This window comes from Nuphar pumila, chromosome 6 (genome assembly GCF_984573655.1).
Source record: "Nuphar pumila chromosome 6, dmNupPumi1.hap1.1, whole genome shotgun sequence".
NCBI lineage: Eukaryota > Viridiplantae > Streptophyta > Magnoliopsida > Nymphaeales > Nymphaeaceae > Nuphar > Nuphar pumila.
Window position 1 is genome coordinate 30,094,932 of NC_143254.1, and position 22,705 is coordinate 30,117,636.

Sequence of the window (22,705 nt, forward strand, 5' to 3'; positions counted from 1 at the left end):
ATTAGTTATTCACAAGATGCTGCTGAATATTTCGATTATTCCATTTAGCTGATATTTTTGTTTTGAAGACCCATTTGACCTGTGTTTCTGTTTAGTCAAACAAAAATAACTAAAATGCCCTCATCGTTCATCTGTTTTAATAAAAGAACATAGGATGATTATCACAAGGGCCCCACACATCTAGCTACATGGGTCAGCTTAAGGCGTTCAGGCTGAGTTTGACCAAGTTATAATCTGCATCACGATTAGGTTTTTTCTTGAGAGAAAAATTATTTTGTTATAAATTTAAAAACTTGTGTTTTTAGGTAAATCTCGAAAACAATATCAGAAAATACAAATATTAAAACGTAACAAAATGCACTAATAAATAAATAAATGGTTGTTCTATCATAAATTTCAAAGCATCACTGATATCCTTATCCAACTCCCTAACATTTCGGGATTTCTGGGATCTAAGGGAGTGTTAGTCATTGATGTCAAGAGCTCTAACTTGTGGTGGGACGTTGCAGGTTCAAACCCCAGTGGTACGTTGAATAATAACTTGTGGGTCTGCCTAACCCTAGCTTGCCTTTTAAAAAAAAAAATCTAACCAGCTGGATAATGACGAGGAAGGAGGAGGCTAGTGGCATGAAAGGAGGGAGGAGTTAATTAAGAGGTTGGGGAACACAGCCCCTCAATAAACCAAGTTGAAGAACTTGGTGGGGGGTGCTGATGCCAAAACTTGGTTATCATTGAAAACCAGGTTTACGCCCAAAGCCTGCTTTCAAATAGGGATGGCATTGGATGGGGGAAAATGGGGCTCCACCCGGCCTTGCCCCTTGTGGACTGGGGACGGAGGACATGAAACAGGAAATGGACCATGAATGGAGGTTAAAATCAAAACTCGTGTGGGGATGGAGGCGGGGATGGACTTACTTTATATATATATATATATAACACTAACATAATTTTTTTTTCTCAAATCCCTCCTCTCCTTCCTCTTCTTCTTCTAATGAGCCACACAAGCTTCCATTTCTCTCCTCTTTTTTCCATCCTTCATCTAAGGGTGGAAGGCGACACCGACGAAAATACCAAGAAAATGGGGCTATGTCTCATCCCATTTAGTCCGGAGATGAAAGAGAGGATAAAGGGCAAAATTTTGATACAGGGCAAGAGACAAGCTCCCTAGTTTCAAATAGGGATGGCAGTGGACCGGGACCTGGGCGGCGGCGGCGGCGGCGGCGGGGGCGGGGGACAAGGTCTCCAACCCCGCCCCATCTCAAAATCCGAACCTCCATCCCCGCACAGGGATGGATTTTAACCTTCACCCCCTCCTCCATCCCTGTTTCAAGTCCTCCATCCCCGTTATCCCCCGGTCCATTGCCATCCCTATTTTCAAAGCAGGTTATGTGCATTACCCAAATGGGTCTTTAATTTGCAAAAACAAAAAAGTGACTAAGCTAAGGGAAAATTGGTTCATCAGCTGCTACCAAGAGGGGTTTTGAATCCAGCCTGCTCTAATGCAGGCCTCTACCAATAAAACTTTTGAGGTCCACTATGCCCATCGTCCTATGTCACACGGACATGTCATTTTGGTGGTGTGTCCTTGGTGATACAAGCGGACATGATCGAACACTTGGATACTGACATTGACACATACAGTGAATATTTTCTTATTATTTTGATATTTTTAATGCTTTTTAGTTTTATTTTAATGAAAAATATATTTTGTATTAAAATGTCGAAAAAATATTTTTTATTGATTAAAAATTAAAAAAACTTTGTCCTCATGTCCTGTTTTTCCAAAAAAAGAACTTTGGAGTCCAATCCGCATCAAGTGAGTGTCAGTGTGACATAGCCTTCGGCAATACTTTCAGCTTTTGCCTTTGTGGCGATGGATTCACACCTCACTTATTAAACTCACAACATCATTCAACTTGGATTCTTTTAAGCTGACACATAGTTATGTGAATGGAGCTTTTGGGGTTATGCAAAAGTAGATTTTGCCATAAAATTAAATAAGCATAAACTATGCTACAGGGACACGCCATTTTGAGTGTCTATGGTGGCATAGGTAGACACGCTCAGAGATGCCACATGAACATGTTCAGTCATTATTTTAATATTTTTATTGGTATTTCAATACTTTTTAATGTCATTTCAATAAAATATGTATTTTACTATTAAAATATTAAAAATAGTTATTTATTTATCAAAAATTTAGAAAACTCGAAAAAAAATCAAACTTATGAGTCAAATGTGACCCGTCATCATATCCACGTATCTTTGTGACAAATGACATAAATACTAAGCACGGTACTTTTTGGTCCTTTAATTGGTTTCACGCCCCCACCCCCCTTATTTCTTCGAATCGGATCCACTCATCCCCCCTATGTCATCTTTGTCTGCATACCCTACCCCTCCTTGGGATTTCATTGATGCAAGTTGTTTTGATCAAATTGGATTCCACAGATGTGATCTACATCATTCATTAGTAAACATCAACATTTAAATCGCCGAAATCCGACTTCTGCAGGATTTTTTGGCAAATCAAAAGTCAAGATACAAGATTTTGTGATTTAAAAATTATATTGTTTTGTTGAAAAAATGTAATCCAAGTGAAGATCAACATTTAAATCACCAAAATCCGACTTGTGTGCATGATTTTTCAGTGAGTCAAAAATCTACAATTGACAAGATACAAAATTTTGTGATCTAAAAAATCATATTTTTTTTCGCTGAAAAAATGTGATCCAAGGGTTGATTCTTATTAAATCGACAACGCTGAATCCATTTATAGGGTCGGATTTGATCAAAACAACTTGCATCATAAGACTTAAGAGGTGTATGAAAATGGGGGGTGACATAAGGGATGAGTGGAACTGAACTCGTATTTGTTGCACAATTATCAAAATCTATTGAACAATGGAACAGAAAACCACACCATACCAATAAAAAGCAAAGAAAGCTAGCAGACAACCAACAGACAAGTGAAATTCTTGCAGAATATTGACAAACATCTGACAGATACTTCCATCTTAGCTATATATATATATATATAATCTTTCAAGCCAGTTCAAACACACAAAGCTGGCATTATTCACCACTGATAAGCTATCAGATTGCTTATTCAATCCCCTTCAACTTTGCTAGTTCCCTTGCTGCAACCTTTTTGTCAAGCCCACTTTGCCAAGATTGACATCAAACTCACTCCAAGAAGAAGGAACAAGTTGGCTGAGATTTGAAGCTTTGAACTGCTTTGCATCCTAGGGTGCATGATATCAGCAGCCAACAAGTCCACAAGAGCCATGTAGATGAGAATGCCAGCAGCTGCAGAATTCAGAACCCCTTCAACAATCACTGAGGTTGGACTGTTCTCATCATATATAGATGAAATCCCTGTTCCCAAAGCTATCCCTATAGGAGTGGTAAGGGAGAAAAAGATGGTCATTATAGCTGTAGCTCCCTTCTTGAATTTTGCCTGTATATCCATTCCAACATGCAGTTAAGAGGAAAAGAAACATTTTCATTTTGAAAAAAAGGCAACCAAAAAACTGTAAAATCACATACCAAATATATAGAAAAAATAATTGGTATAATTCCTTTGACAAAAAAAAAAATTGGTACATCCCTGTTTAATAGTAGTGGTTTCTGTGAGTGTCTTTATATGGCCTAGTGTATTTACTATGTTGGTATGTTGAATAATCAACATTGTGTCATGAGAAATTCAATATGGTGATAAAACATAGTGCACAAAATGTACAAAAAACTATGTCAGGTTCAACACATCAAAATTGTAAATAAAACATGTCAGCATGATCCATTAATGGGTAGTTTTTGCTTCTAGAGCTCAATCTTTGAAAATTAGAAGTATGCCATTATAGTTACACAAAAAAAGATCAAGAAAATTTTAGAAGAGGCGATTTCTATTGGAGATATTTGCCACTATTGAAGGTACAGTACTAATTGAGCTGGAAATCATAGGTTCCAACTGTATGATCTCAATTTGACTACATAGATTTTTTTCATATATATATATATATATATATATATATATATATATATATATATATATATATATATATATATATATATATATATATATATATATATATATATATATACACACACAAAAATGTGTAGGTGCATGATCACTTTCGATCATGCATGCGACGGACGCTCCGTGCGAGCTTCCACCCAATAACATCTTTAAAGGCGACAAAAATCGCAGTTAAAAGTCCAGGACCTTTAGGAGCTACTTTTGTCACCCCTAAAGGTGTTATTCTGAGACTTTTAGCAATGACAAAAGTCACTGCAGAAGTTCGTTTTGGTCATGTTCCAAAGTGATCATGCACCTAAGCACCTCTCTCTCTCTCTCTCTCTCTCTCTCTCTCTCTCTCTCTCTCTCTCTCTCTCTCTCTATATATATATATATATATATATATATATATATATATTGTCACTTGCCTGCAGTATACATCCACCGAGTCCCACTCCCTCAAAAAACTGATGAAAACTTAACGCAGCCATTAGTGGCCTAATGATGCATGGGCTTTTGCACGTGCCCAAAGAGACCCCAATTATCAGAGAATGCACAAGAATGCCCAACTCCAAAACCTGCAAAAATTCAACAACATGAAAACGATGTCATATTCTTTTTCAGAAGAAAAAAAAGAAAAAACTGTCATATTCACTATACTCTATGTCACAGGAACACGCCATTTTGGTGGTGTGTCCTCCTTGGTCACACGAGCTGACACCCTGGGACACGTGGACACCAACACCGACAAATACGGTGAATACTTTGATATTATTTTAGTATTATTTGAATACTTTTTTATTTTATTTCAATAAAAAATCATTTTTATTATTGATTAAAAACTTAAAAATATTCCATGTCCTATAGGCCTCGTCTCTATTTTCCAAAAAATACTGAACTTTCGAGTTGAAACCATGTCTTGTGTCCTCGTGTCTTTGTGACATAGGCTAGACTTATTTTCCAGTGATGCTGCTACTAGTTTTTCCTCTGCTTACTGGTAATTGACTGACTCATTCTGCATGCGAGTTTCATGGATGTACGTGTAGATCTGAAAATCTACAAACAAACCACGGTGGAATTATCACACACCCTAAAGACCCAAGGGGTTTGGCGTAGTGGGATGGGGTTTAGACCGTTTGACGGGCAGCCTAGCTAGCTAGGTCTAAATCCCATGGACGTCACACACACACACACACACACCCCTGTGGTGGGGTAGCTATTTTCTACGGATTTATTGTAATATATAGAAATCTAAATTGAAAAATCTCTCATGTTATATCCACACACCATTTCGTTGATAATGTATCGTTTGATACAATCTACTTTTATTTATTCACGCATGCAACTTTTTTGTAAACAAAAACCATGATTCTAGTACATGTGATAGCATATTAAAATCACTGATTAAATTTTCATTTTAATCCCTTCGAAATATGGCTGATAAAAGAGCCAAAAAAAACTGACCTTGAAGTGTTCAAGCTTGGTTCATTCTTGTGGTGAGCTTAGCCAAGTTTGAACTCATAATGAGCCCGAGCTAAACGAACTGATGAGTATGGTGTGAGTCCCAAGTAGTGAGATGATGACGTGGCTAGGGCTGCTAAACGAGAGCAGCAAAATGTACAAAGGGTATTCAAGCACGGCTTATTTTTGTGGTGAGCTGAGCCAAAATCAAGTTCATGGCAAGCCTGAGTTAAACAAGCTGACTTCGAGCTGGCTTGTTTACAAAAAAATAGATATTGTAAAATTGAAAAATAACAAGTTTTAGCCTCTAAATCTACTAAGCAATGCTCAAACTCACTCATTTCCTAAATAAATGCATTGCTTCAATGATCTAAATAATAAGATTTTAACTCTAAACTTATTGCTTGCAACTAGGGCTGGTAAACGACCTAAACAAACAAAACAGGGCATGTTGGGCTTGGCTCTTTTACCAGTAGATTGAGCGTGTGGCTCAACTTGTATTTGTATTTAATCGAGCCGAGCTCGAGTTGGCTCGTGTAAAAACATTTCATGTTATTTATGCATGAAATATTTATTTATTTATATATTTATATTTATATTTATATTTATATATTATAGTTAAAAATATATAATTTATATATTACATTTAATAGCTCATATTTTATGTATATATTTTTCATTCATCTTTCTCTTTTTATACATATTTTATGCATTTTTTATATATTACACTTAAAATATATATTATACATAAAAAATATACATATTTTATCTACATGAGCTCTCCCCAGCCAAGCCGAGCACCCTGTCTTCGGGCTCGACTCATTTAATATAAAAGAGTTGTTCAAGGCTCGACTGGCCAACTATAGGAACCGATCACGAACAAGTTCATGCGGAGCCGAGTCACGAGCTGCTCGGTTCGTATACCAGCCCTACTTGCAACCTAAACACTTCAACTGTGTATCTATACTCCATGATATAAAATATATATATATAAAAAAGCATTTATCACTGGTTAAAAAGCTTATGCGAGTTGAGAGGATCGAGCTGAAACACATGATGTTAATGTTCAGTGTGCCGAGACTATTTTACAAGTTGGATCAAGCTCCTTATGACCCGAGCCATGAGCAACTTGTCTTTGTTTTTCAGCCCTAGCACCGGATATATTGAATATTACCGGATCCACTAGAATGGGAGACAGCTTGCTCTTAATGTCCAATCATGCCACAGCTAGTGATTGAAGATTGGACATGTTGAACAGTTCAATAAGCGGAGATAAATGAACCCAAAGCAGATCCAATAATGTAGGCCGAGTACCTTTCAAAATAATTCAATGTAAAGGTACTTTGGCCACTCAAAATGCAACACATGTCCTCTTGTTCAGCTGCACCCAGTTTAGCTTTCTTGTTTAATGATTCTTTTTGTGAAAAATCCCTTGTTAATTTTGTGATTTTTATAAAAGAAAAAATACTTAATTAACTTCAAAAAAAAAATGAAAAACCATTGTTAATTATGTGTTGCAGTATAAAATGTCAATTTTGTATTTAGCAAGTTTTTATCAAGGTCAGCTCATAGGGGCTCAACTTATTGTTGGTGAATCCTGAAAAACAAACAATAATAGAAAGCGCACCTAAATTCGCCATAGTGCGTGTAGAAAATTTAACATTCTCCTTAGTCGGTCAACGCCCACAATGAGCCCAGGCCTTAGGTCGACGGTGAGCAGGACTTTGTTCCACAATATCAGAATATGGAATTGTTTTGGCAAGATACGTGCTATGAAAGTCCCATCATCTTCATAGCTCCTAACCCATTATATAATGGGAGAATAAGGCAGTTACGTGAATCTGGTCTCTCTACATTCACGTAACTCTCACCCAGTAACCCCATTATGTGTCCACTAATGGATGTCAAACCGGATCACACTGTGGGTTGGACCCATAACCCATAATGCCCAACATTCTCCCACTTGACTCATTGACACCAAAAGTGTGCTAAATCGAGGTGTATATCGTTATCTCGATTTAATTCTTCATGTGGGTTCACATGTCACCCTTTATCACAAGGATGAATCGTATGAGTCATGGATATGAACACTCTTTTATGAAATGACATATTCCCATGTACTACGCTACAATTCACCTTCAGTACTTAGGCATGTAGAAAATTACTTTTATGAATAGGTTGGTCTCTCACATATTCTATTGGTCCTTTTAAAATTGTTATTCTCCTATTCTCTCTAACCCATATGAGAGATTCTTTATGCAAAATCAATAATAACACAAAACCTTAGAGAATCAAAATATAAACACAAATGTGATCACATAATGTACTGTCATATATCAGAAGGAGTCAAAAAGACCCATCCCCTTTATATGTTGAGAATACAATCCCGGTGCTAGCCCTTTAGTAAGGGGATCCGCAGTCATTTCCCTCATCCCAATTGTATCAATACATACCATATGATTCTCAGTCCTTTCTTTAACAACAAAATATTTTAACTCCATGTGTCGACACGATGTTGAGCTCTTGTTGTTATTTGAAAATGACACGGCTGCTTCATTATCACAAAAGATCTTTAGTTATCTCTCAATAGAGTCCACTATACTAAGACCAATAATGAAGTTTCTTATCCAAACGGCCTGTGACGAAGTCTCATATAGAGCAATAAATTTTGCCTCCATGGTATGAGCAACAGTGGTAGATTACTTTGCACTTCTCCATGAGACAACACTACCCGCTAGAAGGAAAATGTATCCAGTAGTGGATTTTCTACTGTCAATGCACCCTTCTAAGTCCGCATCAGAGTATCCAACGACCTCTAGGTGGTCAGCTTTCCTGTAGGTCAACATATAGTCTTTTGTTCCTTGTAAATAATGCATAACCTTCTTCGCTGCTTTCCAGTGCACAATGCCTAGATTTGACTGATATCTACCAAGCATTCTCACAGTAAATGCTATATCAGGTTGAGTGCAGGTCTGCGCGTATTGCAAACTTCCAACTGCCGAAGCATATAGGACAGTATCCATCTGAGCCTTCACAATATCATCCTGAGGACAGTCCTTTAAGCTCAATTTATCCCCTTTCACTATAGGTGTCGAACAAGGAGAACAATTCTCCATCCCATATGTTTTAAGAACCTTAAGGATACAGAATTTCTGAGAGAGGCCAAGGAAACCTTTAGTTCTGTTACGACGGATCTCGATTCCAAGGACATAAGTGGCCTCACCCATATCTTTCATATCGAAATTAGAGGGAAAAAAAACTTTTGTTTCATGTAATAGACTCAAATCATTAGTTGCAAGAAGAATATCGTCAACATATAAAACCAAAATTATGAACTTACTTCCACTAGTCTTAATGTAAATATACTGATCAACAACGTTTTCAGTGAATTCAAAGTTCATTATTACCTGATTGAACTTCTTATACCACTGGCGGGAGGCCTGTTTAAGTCCATAAATTGACTTACTCAATTTGCAAACTAAGTTATTTAAGTCATTTATACTGAACCTAGGAGGTTGTTGTATGTATACCTCATCATCCAGATCCCCATTCAGGAAGGCAGTTTTCACATTCATCTGATGTAGCTCTAAATCAAAATAAGCTACAAGGGTCATGATTATCCTCAATGATTCTTTAGTTGAGACAGGAGAAAAAGTACCATTATAATCAATGCCCTCTATCTGTGTGAAACCTTTTGCAACAATCCTAGCCTTGTACCTCTCCACATGACCTTTAGTGTCTGTTTTGGTTTTATAAACCCATTTACAACCAACTGGTCTAACTCTATCAGGTCGAGGTACAAGATCTCACACTTGGTTTTTTGTCATAGAGTCAAACTCTTCTTTCACAACATTAATCCAATGTGTTGATCTTTCACTTTCAATGGCTTCTGCAAATATGAAGGAATCTTCATCAATGTTTATGAAATCATTTGACTCTTGCAAATACACTACATAGTTCGGATGCATAGCAGATTTCTTAATTCTGGTGGACCTCCATACAGGTGCTACAGGTGGTTCAAAATGAGCCTTTGTATCCTGTTGTTGTATATTCTCATCAACAACCGGATCTAGTTGGGATTGATATTCATTGACTGAACTTTCTCTTACATTACTCGAAGGAACAATGATAGAGAAAATCGGGTCTTTATCCTTAGCAGGTGTGAAATATGAATCCTGTATTTCCTCAAAATCAATATTTTGTGACGCATCTATCCCAACAGAACCATTTTCAAGAAATCTTGCTTTATTTGTTTTCACTATCTGTGGTATATGAGATGGACAATAAAATCTAAAGCCTTTCGATCTTTCTGGATAACCAATGAAGAGACCACTAGTTGTCCTAGGATCAAAAGCTTTTATATATGGGTTATACAATTTAGCTTCTGTTGGACATCTCCATATGTGCATATATGATAAAGAAGGTTTTCTACCTGTCCATAACTCGTAAGGAGTCTTTTGAACAGCCTTTGTAGGAACCTTATTCAGAATATGCATTGTTGTCCTAAGAACTTTACCCCACAAGGTCAAAGAGAGGTTTGAGTGATTCAACATCGCTCGAATCATTTCTTTAAGCATATGGTTTCTCCTTTCAGCTACACTATTCTGGTAAGCACTATCAGGCATGATATACTGAGGTACAATGTCTTTCTCTTTTAGATACCGTACTAATGGACCTTTCTTTTGTCCCATCTCAGTGAAACGATCATAATATTCGCCACCTCTATCAGACTTGACAACCTTAATAACTTCACCAGTTTGTTTCTCTACTTCTTTTTTGAAGTCCTTAAAAACCTGAAAGACCTCTGATTTTTTAGATAATAAGTAGAGATACATATACCGTGAGTAATCATCTATAAAGGTGACAAAATATTTTTCACCCGTATAACATGATAAAAAAGGGCCGCATATATCCGTATGCACTATTTCTAACTTTTCATTATTGTGTTTGGCATCTTTCTTATATGTGTTAGATTGCTTAACCTTTATGCAGTCAACACATGGCTCTATATTTGTAAAATCAAGGGATCCGAGGATTCTCTCTTTCATGAGTCTTTGGACTCTCTCTTTTGAGATATGTCCTAACCTCTGATGCCAAAGCAAATAGGATTGATCATCCTTTAGGCCACGTTTATTGTCAATCATTGTGTTCTCAATGAAGTGAGATTCTCGAATTTTGAAATTGGTTCTTAATCGATACAAATCATCACACATATATGCATAACCTATATTCATTGAATTTTTCATAATAATAAGTTCAGATTTTTCAAATTTAAATACAAAGTCAAACTTATCAAGTTTTGAAATTGAAATTAGGTTCCGACTATAAGATGGCACATAAAATGTATCGACCAAATCCAATATAAATCCTGACTTCAACACAACTCTGCAGGTCCCAACGCTCTTGACATGTGAGAGCATCTTATTTCCTAAGAAGATGTTTCTTTCATGCTCTGTTGGTTCCCTTTTGTTCAGAAATGCCTGCAAAGAGTTGGAAATGTGCATCGTGGCACCACAATCAATACACCAACTATACAATGAAACATGAATTAGATTGCACAAATGAGAAATGAATGACTTATTACCTTTATTTTTGAGTCACTTCTTGTAGTTCAAACATTCCACCTTCTTATACCCCTTCTTTTTGCAGAAGAAACACTTTATAGAAGGGCCTCCTAACTAGGATTTAGCTTTCGCCTGAGAGTTTGAAATCTTCTCAGTGGCTCTCTTCTGATTCTTTCTTTTGAAGGAGTTTTTCTTTGGCCTCGACCTTTGTTTATCCTTATGAGAGGCCATATGTGCACTTGACACCCTCTCACCCTTCAATCTCTCCTCTTCCTCAACACATTTGGCCAATAGGTCATTAAAAGACCACTCATCATTATGTGTGTTGTAGGACATTTTAAAGGGTCCATACTCAGTAGGTAACGACGTTAAGATTAGATGGACCAAGAAGGAGTCAGAGATGGTGAACTTCATGTTATTCAGTTGAGTCGCAATATTCTTTATTTCCAAAATGTGTTGTCAGATATGTCTGTCACCAACATATTTCATAGACACTAATTTGGACATGAGCGTACTAGCCCTTGCCTTATTAGAAGTGACGAACTAAGCCTCAATGGTTCCCAGGAATTCCTTCACTGTCTCACAGTGAGGGATGACACATTGAATATTCTTAGCCACTCGAGATTGCAAAAGCAATAAGCTAAGTCTGTTCGAGCGCTCTCACTTCTGAGAGGCAGCCTTCTAATCAGTTGTACTCTGCTTTGTAAGAGTGGGAGGTTCGTCAATTCTAAGGGCCAGATCTAAATCCATATAGCTCAAAGTGAATAATACAATTTCTTTTCAATAAAAAAAAATTGATCAGTCTAAAATGGGAATATTACTAAAACCATCGATAAGAAAGAAACCTGATAAAACAAGGAACAAAAATGGAAAGACATTACTATTATTGCTCAAACGAGACTCATGTTGAAAAGGTAAAAGTGAGACCCTTTATTTTCACCTTTTCTGAGACAAGCATAGTTGAGCCATTATTGTTTCACTCTGGTGGAAACAATAATACTCATAGTTGCTCCATCTCTTCAATTCTCAAGGAATTGACTTCAGTTGGTGAAACTAACAGATTATGTAACCAGAGGCAATTCAGCACTGCACCTTTGGGTACAAACATGCTTCATGAGCTGGAATACACATCTACTATCACACCCTGTGTAAACTTGAAACAGAACGACCTACCTTTAGGTAGAATCGATATTTCATAAATTCACATGCAATCATAATAACGAATCTTAATACGGTCCAAACAATCCTTAATTAATACGACTCAGATCACTTTGGTGACTACATGAATCAGTCAATCAAGATCTTTTATTGAAAATCCTATTCGTATTATGGAGCACGCTCATGCACATATTTTAATGCATGTATATTCATGACATAATATAAGTTCATGCTTCAACTAATATACATAAACTAATTGTCATGCATTTAGTTACAATTCATGCTTAAAATCATCATGCACAACTTAACCAACGCAAAATACATGAATTAACACGCATAAGTCATGCATTATTTAAAATAAATACTTTATAAAGCATGAAAAATAACAAAATCGTGCTTATATGGGTAAAACTCAGGGTCCTCAAGTAGGAACCGGTCTAAAAACAATCTGAACTGGTCTGAAACTGCCCCGAACCAGTCATCAAAGGGTCCGAACCAGTTTTAAACCTTATGAACTGATATTAAATATGAACAAAAGTTCATAAAACCCTATAACCGTATGCCAAAATCCATATATCTTCATAAATCCATGAGAACAGGGTATTAGTATCTCAGAACCGGTGAAAAACTGGACGAAACTGGTCAAAAATGGCTTTGAACCGGTCCCGAAAAGGGCCAAATCAGGTTCCTGATCTGGTTCAGTCCAAATAGTGTATGGATCCTGCTTAACATGGATCTGACCCGGTTCAAATGGAATTCGAATTTGACTCAACCCATACTTGATACGGGTCGGACCCAGTTTGAGCAGGACCCGAGTTAGACCCGGTCCAAAACGGACCTGGGTTAGACCCGATCTGAAACGAACCCAGTTCGAAACGGTCCCGGATCGGACCCGACTCATAATGGATCCGGATAGGACCCGATCCTAAATGGACCTGGGCCAAACCCAATCCAAGATGGACCCAAAAATTTTCGGATTAGACCCAGACCCGGAACCATTATGGGTTCGGGTTAAATCCAAGAATAAGTGGCAGACCCGATCCACCCAAAATGGGTTTGGATTGGGCCTGTCATCGGGTCACTTGGCCGGACCCGATCTGGTACCCCTGCTAAAATGAAGCAGAAACCCGATTTTTGTTTGCATTTTTAGGGAAACCGAAAGGGTTTCCACTCTTTTTCGGCTCCACGACAACCCATGTCGCCAAACGGCGATCGACGCCGCCTGTCGGTGACTGACGCTGCCTGGCGGCGACCTGCATCACCCCACCGACTACTGACGTCGCCCCATGGCAACGATGCGAAGCTCTGCAGCTTGATGGCTGAAGGGAGCATATGAAGAAAAGGCATGGCACCAGCAGCAGCGCCGGCAAGGTCGCTGGCGACCGATGATCGATCCAGCCAGCACATCGCCCCACGGCGATCCGGCGACAGCCCCGGCACCGATTGATCCTAATAGCGACGACAGCCATTTCTGGATGCCCAAAAATCCTCCGGCAACCCACGTCGCCCGCCCATCGACGACCCACGGTGGCGTGCGATTGTCGGCACCGGCTACCGGCTGAAATCACCCATAGATGCCCTGGCGACGGTGACTCCACTGGCAGCCCGGTGAACACCGGGCAGAAAAAAGGGGGTTTTCAAACCCCAGACGCCGGCCATCCGACGTTCTCAACCCCGGCAACACCTTTGGTGAGCTCAACATAGGCCGACCACCCTACAACTCGAAGGCGCAGAGGATCTCAGGTGATGGCTCCAGCGGCGATCCCAGCGCAGACAGAACCTCCCTGCAGCCCGACGACCACAGGTATACAACGATCCTCCTGCCTATTTTTTTTTTAAGGATCTAATCTGCCGTCAGGATGTTTGTCGCCCCATGGCGACAGTTTCCATCCTTCAGCAACCTAACGTCACCCCATAGTGACTGGCGGTTACAGACTAGTATGGCTCTGTCGCCGGTGAAGGTTGTCGCCCCACGACGATAGTCTGCTGGAAACTGATTGCCATCCTCTGTCGCAAACATCATTGTTTGCGACAGTCTGCCAGAATGTCACCTCACGGTGACATGCTATCGCAGAATTCAGACGACGTCGGGGCGAAACACCGAAAGGGCCTACACAGCCACGCGCAATGGAAATGTGTGGTCGTGGGCTCATAACCCAATGTTGATGAATCCTGAAAAACAAACACTGATAGGAAGCATACCTGAATTCGTCATAGTATGTGTAGGGAATTCGGCGTTCTCCTCAGCCGGTCAACGCCCACAATGAGCCCAGGCCTTAGGTCGACGGTGAGCAGGACCCTGTTCCACGATATCAGAATGTGGAATTGTTTTGGCAGGATATGTGCTCTGAAAGTCTCATCATCTTAATAGCCCCTAACCCCTTATATATTGGAAGAATAAGGCAGCTACGTGAATGTGGTCTCTCCACATTCACGTAACTCCCACCCACTAACCCTATTACGTGGCCACTAATGTGACCCACTAATGGGTGTCAAACCGGGTCACACTGTGGATTGGATCCATAACCCATAATGTCCAACACTTATATGATAGGGGCGACTTGTTAATGCCTCCAACTTAACCGGAAACCCTTAGGTGGTGTTCCTTGCCATTGCCATTAGGTCTAAGCTGGGTGTACTCCCTGATAGGCTAGAAAGGCCTCGAGGGTTTTATCAACTTGAAACCATTCAATGTGCAATCAGTGAAGGAGGGTTTAATTTCCTATTGGACTATCCAAAAAAAATTCATCATGGAAGGCACTATTAAAGAATAGTGGAGATGACAGTGTGTCGCACTTTATGTGGCTTAATGCGTTGCATGATACTTGGTATGATTTCTGGATATTTTATCGTAGAATAACCTAATTTAACAGTGCTTTACTCGGCTAGATGCCACCACATAAAGTGCTACCTTATTCTACCAAATTATTTATTTTCATTTAAATGTTATATTGTCAAGAGCATAGATAGCAGGAAACAAAATAGATACAAGAAGCAATGATTGAAGCGAAAGCTAGGAAGCTAGTGTTAAAGAGTAGTATGAAGCCGGAAGCAAAGCCAAAAGCAGAATGTGGTTATGAAGCGATTATGCAAGTACATTAAAAAATGAAAAGGAAATACATAGAAAGCAATATGAAGCACAAGCATAACCAAATAAAAAATCATATGAACACAAATATAAAATAATATAAAACCAAGTCTTGTTATAACAACAACAACAACAACTACTACGCCTTCATCCCAAAATAATTGGGGTCGGCGATATGAACCAAAAAAGAAAATCATTATGGGTCTTCCACATGAATCCTTCTCCTCCAATCATTTTTATCCAATGCCATGTCCTCGGTGAGGTACAAAGCATTCATATCCTTTCCTATCACCTTCATCCATGTCTTTTTAGGCCTACCTCAACCTCTTTTAACTAATATATTTTCCTATTTCTCCATCCTTCTAACTGGAGCATCATTAGGCCTCCGCCGAATATGTCCAAACCACCGTAAACGATTCTCTCTCATCTTATTTTTAATGGGTGCAACGCCTACCTTCTTACGTATTTCCTCATTCTGAATCTTATCTTTTATTGTATTTCCACACATCCATCTAAGCATACGCATCTCAGCTACACTCATTTTGTGAATATGATGTCTCTTGGCAGTCCAACATTTCGTATCATATAGTAAAGTGGGCCTAATTATCGTCCTATAAAACTTTCTCTTCAACCGCAATGGCATTCTACGATCGCACAACACTTTAGTTGCACTTTTTCATTTCATCCACCCAACCTTTATCCTATGATTTACATCTCCATCAATTTCTCCATACTTTTGAATGATAGATCCCAAATATTTGAAACAGTCATCCACCGGTATTTCTTGCTCACCAAGCTTCACTACACTCCCATCACTACTTCGTTGCTTACTAAACCGACATTCCATGTATTTTGTCTTACTCAACTTAAAACCTCTTGCTTCCAATGTCTCTCTCCATAATTCTAACTTAGCATTAACCCCAGCTCTAGACTCATCAATCAAAACAATATCATCAGCAAACAACATACACCACGACACATTTTCTTGAATTGATCTCGTAAGCTCATCCATCACTATAGCAAATAGGAAAGGTCTTAAAGCAGTAACCCAACCGTTATAGGAAAATTGGTTGTCACCCCTCCACAAGTGTGGACATTGGTTACTACTCCTTCATACATATCTTTAATTATTCTAATGTACTTGAGAGAAACACATTTCTTCATCATTGTCCACCAGAGAACGTCCCTAGGTACTCTATCGTATGCCTTCTCCAAATCAATAAAAACCATATGCAAATCTTTATTCCTCTCTCTATTTCTCTCGATAAGTTGTCTAAAAAGATGTATAGCTTCCATAGTTGATCTTTCAGGCATAAAACCAAGTCTTGTTATAAGAGAAATATAATTTTATAATATGCAAATTGTAAGAAGTGTAAGTGACAAAAAGCAAAGAGGGAAACTTTAAGGAAGCAAAAGGGAATCGATTTGGAAAACGAAGATGAAGTGGACTTATCACTAAAGAAAATCGAGCTTTTCATGTTTTGAAAGTGAGTTTCCCAAAGCTTTCTCTTCTTTCGGGGGAGCGAGGAGTTTCCCGATTAGAAAAATCGTGTATTGTGAAGCTTATGGTAACTATGGTCAAGAGGGCGCTTATAATCCTTCAAGCAATAGAGAAGCAAGATGGGTTTTTTTTATTTAAATTAATGAGGTTATTCATGCTCATAGTTCTCCAACTAAGGTTATCCCAAGATGAAAAAGAATTATCCAACAAAGTTCTCTAACTAAATTTTTGCTCCTTTTTCTTTTTTTTTCTAACTTAAGCCTTCCAGCAAATGTAATGCTTAAAATTTAATCATCATATTCTTTTCCTAAATTCAGTTTTGAGTTCAAGATCAGGGGAAAAATATCCATCTTTATTTGGGTAAACCTAGACAAATGAAAAGTATGAACTTCTAACAAATTCTAAAGCAAAGGTCAACCGTACTTCTAAATCTAGAAATTAGGGCTGACTATCCTTAACATACTCTTCTTTTTTTTAGGGCAAGCTGGGGTTAGGCAGAACCCCCCACCAGTTAAACGTCCCATGCCTTTGTTGACGGCATGTTTTACAAAGATCACTGATCAAAGACTACAGATTTTTTTTAAACTTTTTCCAGTTCAGAATTTTTTGCAAAGACCAGTCTACATCTTGATCACTTTTAGTAAAAAAAAAAAAAAAGGCATTCATTATGTTTAGCACTATAAAAAATTTCCGTTGAGCGATTTTTTTGAGTTCCCAAATATGTTAAAATGTTGCATGATTGTTGTAAAAGAGATCATTTTAGTAAACAAAATTGTGTGAAACAGGGTGATAGAAGAGACGCATATCGTTACTTTGAGTATCTTGCAAGGTACTCTGATTAGCCCACAGGACTCGGCTCATCTGGTAGGGATGACTTGTGAATGTCACCAAATTGATGGAACATCATAAGCTCAAAACCCACCTGTGGCAGAGGCACCTAGTAAAGATTTATGCCAACTGGGGAGGTGGCAAGCTGAAGAACAGTGTGACCAGGTCTCCCGCCCTCAGTTTCTCTAAAGAATAAATGGAAAAAAAAATTAGAAAATGACCATACTGTCTTTGTATAATAGTGCATTTTGGAAAATACCTCACAATTTGTCAAAATTCTTCTCATGTCCAGCCTTTTTTAGGACATTGCTGTCCTTTCACGAATATAGCATGACATTCGCAAAACAGTTTTGTGAACATCGTGCTATATTTGTGGAAGAGCAAAAAATATCCTAAAAATGTTTGAAATCGAAATTTTGGATTTCTGCAAATTGTGAGGTATTTTTGAAAATGCGCTATTTTACAAATGCGATCATTTTTTGAAAAAAAAAAAACGCAGACGCCACTGAAAAAGATCTAATAGAAATGTGTTCTGAAAATACAATGTCAAAATCTTATGGAAATTGATGTGTTTATCATGTTCACACGCGGACCCAACTTGATTTCCATATTACTTGTGCCATTGACGTATATAAAACAATAAAAACACAGGCCCACACTTTAAGACATTGTTTATCAATAACATATGGAGCACTCAATGGTGTCTTTCTGGTCCGTTCGTCACCACTCATTATTTATGAACTAATAGGATGTTGATAAGATGGTGTCTTGGAGGACATAAAGGAACAGTCGAAGGTGACATTAGGGTATGTTTGAATCACTGTCCCTCGCCCAAAATGGGACGAAACGAACATCGGGGATGGTGATTTCAACAAACGTTGGATTCGGTGGACGCTTGGAACGGCGTCAACCGTATCCTTAAAAAGGTGTTCTTTTTGTAATGGGCATCCCTCTCCCTATTACAAAAAGAACATGACTCGAGGAACACATTAAAAAAAAAATCGGGGTAGGGGTCCCCCAACTCTCTCTCTCTCTCTCTCTCTCTCTCTCTTCTTGGCAGCCAGGGTTCCAAGCCACCGGCCGACGGGATGCGTCGTCCATCGGTCCAGGTAGTAGTGGAATGCCCGGGAGAAGTTGTTCCTCCACTTTACGATGGGCGCCTGCACCGCGGCGTCACCCGAAGATCCCTCTATCAAAAGCCCCTCTCTCGTTTCCCTCAGATCCAAGACGAAAGTGATACTGCAGAATCGTCGACGAAACGCAGAGAAGCGTTTCACGACGGTCCCACGGGGTAATTCTCCATCGAATACGTGGGAAAGTTTTTGAGAAGCCAGCAGAGATTTAGGGTTCCATCAGAGCTAGGGTTTATACTACAGTCTTGCCTAATTAAGATTTAAGGGGTGATCCAAAGAAGAAGAGGGGACTCATAGACAAAGAATCAACTGAAGAAGCGGCGGATTCCGGTGAGTCATGAGATGGGAGATGGAGGGAGCGAATTTGAGCTGCCATTGATTAAGGTTTTTTCTTCTTCTTCATTTTTCTCCCATCAAACAACAGACATTTGTATTGTTGGACTTGGAACAAAAAGAACAGAACTAACAGAACCAATGTTGTGTTCCGTTCTGTTTGTTCATTTCGTCCAATCTTGGACAAGCCATCAAACATACCCTTACCTAACAGGAATGGAACAGTTGAATAAGATATTACATTTTCATGGTGATCAAGAAAATGCCTGTAATGCATTTCTCTATGTTGTCCTTAGTGAGCAAGCTGATCTTTACCTAACACGCATGCATCTCCTATGTTATTCTGTACAGTCGACGTGCATACTATTTATTTGAAAATGCTGTACTTTTTCACTTTTGCTTGAGCTTTTCATTTTTTTAGATCTGACCCTACTGTTCATGGTTCAAATAGAAAACAAGTTTTTTATCATGGGAACGAAACTTTTTTTAATTTATTACACCGAGAAACCACTAGGATCATAAAACTCTATGGGCTTATTACCCCTTGCCCTTAGGGATCATGAAGTTGTAACTTTATAGGCAAGCTTTTATATGAACTTAGAAAATAATGGCTCATAATGCACCATAATTTCATGATTAAACTATCACATTTTTACATCACGGTCCAGGATATGATGTGTAGTAATCAGACCATGTTAGATACATTTATGGGATCAGATTCATTCAATGTAACATACACCTATGATTTCCAACTAGATAGTATGTACAATTGATTGTACAAAACACATATCTATGGTGATACTTTATTCCCCATAACTGACCACTTCTTTTTTTATACGCAAGTTGGGGGATAAGCCCTATGTGATTGGAAAATGATTCCCCTCGGTTATGATAGTGCAACCTAATCATCAAGCTATCTCTATCTCATTCAACCCCGCAATCAAACACACTTTTTTTTTTTTTATTGACACTAAGAAACGGCCTCCTGGATCAAAGACCTAGTCACGCGGGCTCTGCCTGCTATATTCAAGTCGTTGCCTCCAGGGCCATGCTTTGGCTTGCGCAAAGGTGAGATTTGAACCTAGACTGCCTGCCTAGCGGCCCAAGCCCCATCCCACTATGCCAAACCCCCTTGTGGCCATGACCAAGCACACTTATCTGGATAAAAATGCACATTAAGAAGTGAAATTAGGGAACACGTGCCTGAGAAATAATGCGATGGCGAGTGAGATGAGATGCATCATCCAGCTGCAACGCCGCGGAGCCATGGGCGTGGCCATGACTAGCTTGTGTATGAGCACTTGTTTGTTCTTCTGTTCCACTGCTGTTCTCTAAGTCTCCATCCCCAACTGGCTTAGCCTTGCCTGATTCTGACCTCTTGTAATAACTTGTTGCAAGTGTGTCAATCATGAGTGTCGCTACTATGGCCATCATGAAAGTGAACCCTGCCAAACTGAACTCCTTCCATAGCTGCCCACTCAAACATGGAGATCCCAGGCTTTCATAGGCATTAGGAAGAATGTGGATAGATCCAACACCAAGAATTATACCGGCAGCGAACGCCTTGATCATGAAGAAGGCGTCGCTCTCGGGGTGAATGGCCTTCATAGATCTCCCCACAATTGGCAAACATACTCCAACTGCACCTGCCGCTAGTATGGCTGCTATGCTTCCTAGCTTGAACTTCAGGGCTGTGTGTGGATCTCTGCATCCGGAATCATGTGATTCACAAGAGGTGGCACCACCTAATGCAAGAGCATTGAGCGGAAACACTAGCAACAAAAGCAAGAATTGAAGCTTGCAAGCATGAAGGCATGACTCCATTTGGAGGAGTCTGTGTGCCTTAAATCAAATGAAACTATTCTTAAATAAGCATAGAGGAACTGGGACCCCAATTTAGAACTACTATGTTATATTATTGTGCACTATGTAGTCAACAATGAATGTCGACATGGAAATTAGGACAGGGAACTATACCCACTATCATTACTTTAAACTCAATGTCGACACAAGTGATCTTTATGTTTCATTTCGGTATCCTTTTACATTAATAACCAATGTAAGTGGGGTAAACATTTGGTACTAATGAAGGTACGAAACTATTGAGATGGAAAACTTGGGTATAAGCTGTATCAACTCAATTTGACCATGTAAATGTGTTCAACATGGTTGGTTTGCTATTGATTGGATCTTAGATCATGGTTTTCGATGTAAGAACATGTTTTTTTTATTCATGAATTATTGGTATATTGTGGGTTGTTGATTTTTTATGTATTTAAAAAACCTTCTTACATGTCATAATCACGTTATTCGATACTTATTTCATACAAAACCAGTTATGCAGATCACATCTCTAAGGCCCAACTGATAAAAAAACTAAAAAGATTTTGAAAAAACTAGGTGATTTCCATTCAATAATTTTGTAATTTCATTAGTATCAAATATTTTATCCATATCCGTCTTTTACTTCTTTTGTATATATAGGGGTTATCATTGGTACCCTCGAGGGTACCCTTCAATACATTCTCAAATCATCTTATGGGCATATTTTATTATATTTCTTTCCGTAAGAAACATGCTTTGCTTTAGATTAAGTTATTTTTTTCTGTGAAATAGTTATACATAGTAAGTTGTTGATCTTTAGATTTGAACTTGTAAACATTTTGGCCTAATTCATACGTACACCAAAGGTTCCAGAGTTTGCAAATGGCCACCAAAGTTTTTACCTTGGTTAATTAAATGTCCTTCAATTTAATTACCTCTAATTAATTTGCAATTAATTTTTTTAAATGACCATACTACCCATATGTGTTCCCATATAGAGGGCCCAGTTTTTGGGAAAATGCATTTAGTTGGGTTTGGATATTTATTGGGCCATCTTTTGATTTTTTTTTTTTCTGAAAATAACCAACAATGTGCTTTATGGTGTAGTAGTTAGTGTCTTGTTTTTTGGGGGGGAGGTCAAATGGTTCAAATGTCATTGTAGTCAATAAACTTTTTACTAAACTCCCTACACACGGTCAAACTTTGTTCATACTTCTAGAACAAGGGCAAATTAGCAATTTTATTTTGTCAGTTATAGTGATATAATGGTAACCTCAAAACATGAGTTAGGTTAACCCAAGAACAACCCAACATTAGTTTATGATTGGAGTAATTTGTTTAAACATAAAAAAAAAAAATGGGAGGCATTTGCAAACTCATAACTTTTGGTGTGCGCGTGAATTAAGCCAAAAAGATTGAGGGTATTTGAAAATTTTTCTTTTATTTTTCCTTTGCTACAAAGACTGCATGGTTAGCTCCAAGAAAACATTTGATGTAGACATTTAAAAAAAAAAAATAGGGCCAAAAGCCTCACATCGAGAAAGTCCTTGAAGAAAACTTTCATGTGGAGACTCATCTTTTGGCTCATGATATGGCAAAAGCAGATTGGTTTTCTCTATAAGGATATGATAAGTCCCTTCTCTTGAAGGTGTATGGGTTGAGCCCATGATATGGACCTGCCTTATTTTTGGAATTTTCCCATCTGTTACTTCAGAGCTTCTTTCTAGCCACCTCTTTTCTTGAGAGTAAAATTTTTTATTGTATTGGGGATTGGGGCTTAGAAAGTTCTTGCATTTC

At 38.5% G+C, this 22,705-nt stretch overlaps 1 protein-coding gene and 1 pseudogene across 2 annotated transcripts; both read right to left on the reverse strand.

The window, feature by feature from the left end:
* Positions 1-3,154: 3,154 nt before the first annotated feature.
* Positions 3,155-13,608, reverse strand: LOC149834528 (zinc transporter 8-like). Its single transcript, XM_090009387.1, has 4 exons — positions 13,439-13,608; positions 4,689-4,740; positions 4,447-4,596; positions 3,155-3,460 (listed from the first exon to the last, which is right to left on the reverse strand). The coding sequence occupies exons 1-4, from the start codon at positions 13,606-13,608 to the stop codon at positions 3,155-3,157; spliced, it is 678 nt and encodes a 225-aa protein (XP_089865513.1).
* Positions 13,609-20,272: 6,664 nt separating this feature from the next.
* On the reverse strand, positions 20,273-20,918 carry LOC149834529 (zinc transporter 3 pseudogene; annotated as a pseudogene). Its single transcript, XR_016432431.1, has one exon. The product of XR_016432431.1 is annotated as a zinc transporter 3 pseudogene (transcript).
* Between the last annotated feature and the right edge of the window lie 1,787 nt (positions 20,919-22,705).

Bases quoted from the DNA above. Each gene is read 5' to 3' on its own strand.
- LOC149834528 (XM_090009387.1), bottom strand. From the start codon at position 13,608: ATGTGCTGGCTGGATCGATCATCGGTCGCCAGCGACCTTGCCGGCGCT. The intron at 4,741-13,438 runs GTCAGTCACCGA...CACGTGTCCCAG, and splicing joins GCAGGTCGCCGCCAGGCAGC to GGTGTCAGCTCGTGTGACCA. The intron at 3,461-4,446 runs GCAAGTGACAAT...ATGGATATACAG, and splicing joins TCGGTGGATGTATACTGCAG to GCAAAATTCAAGAAGGGAGC.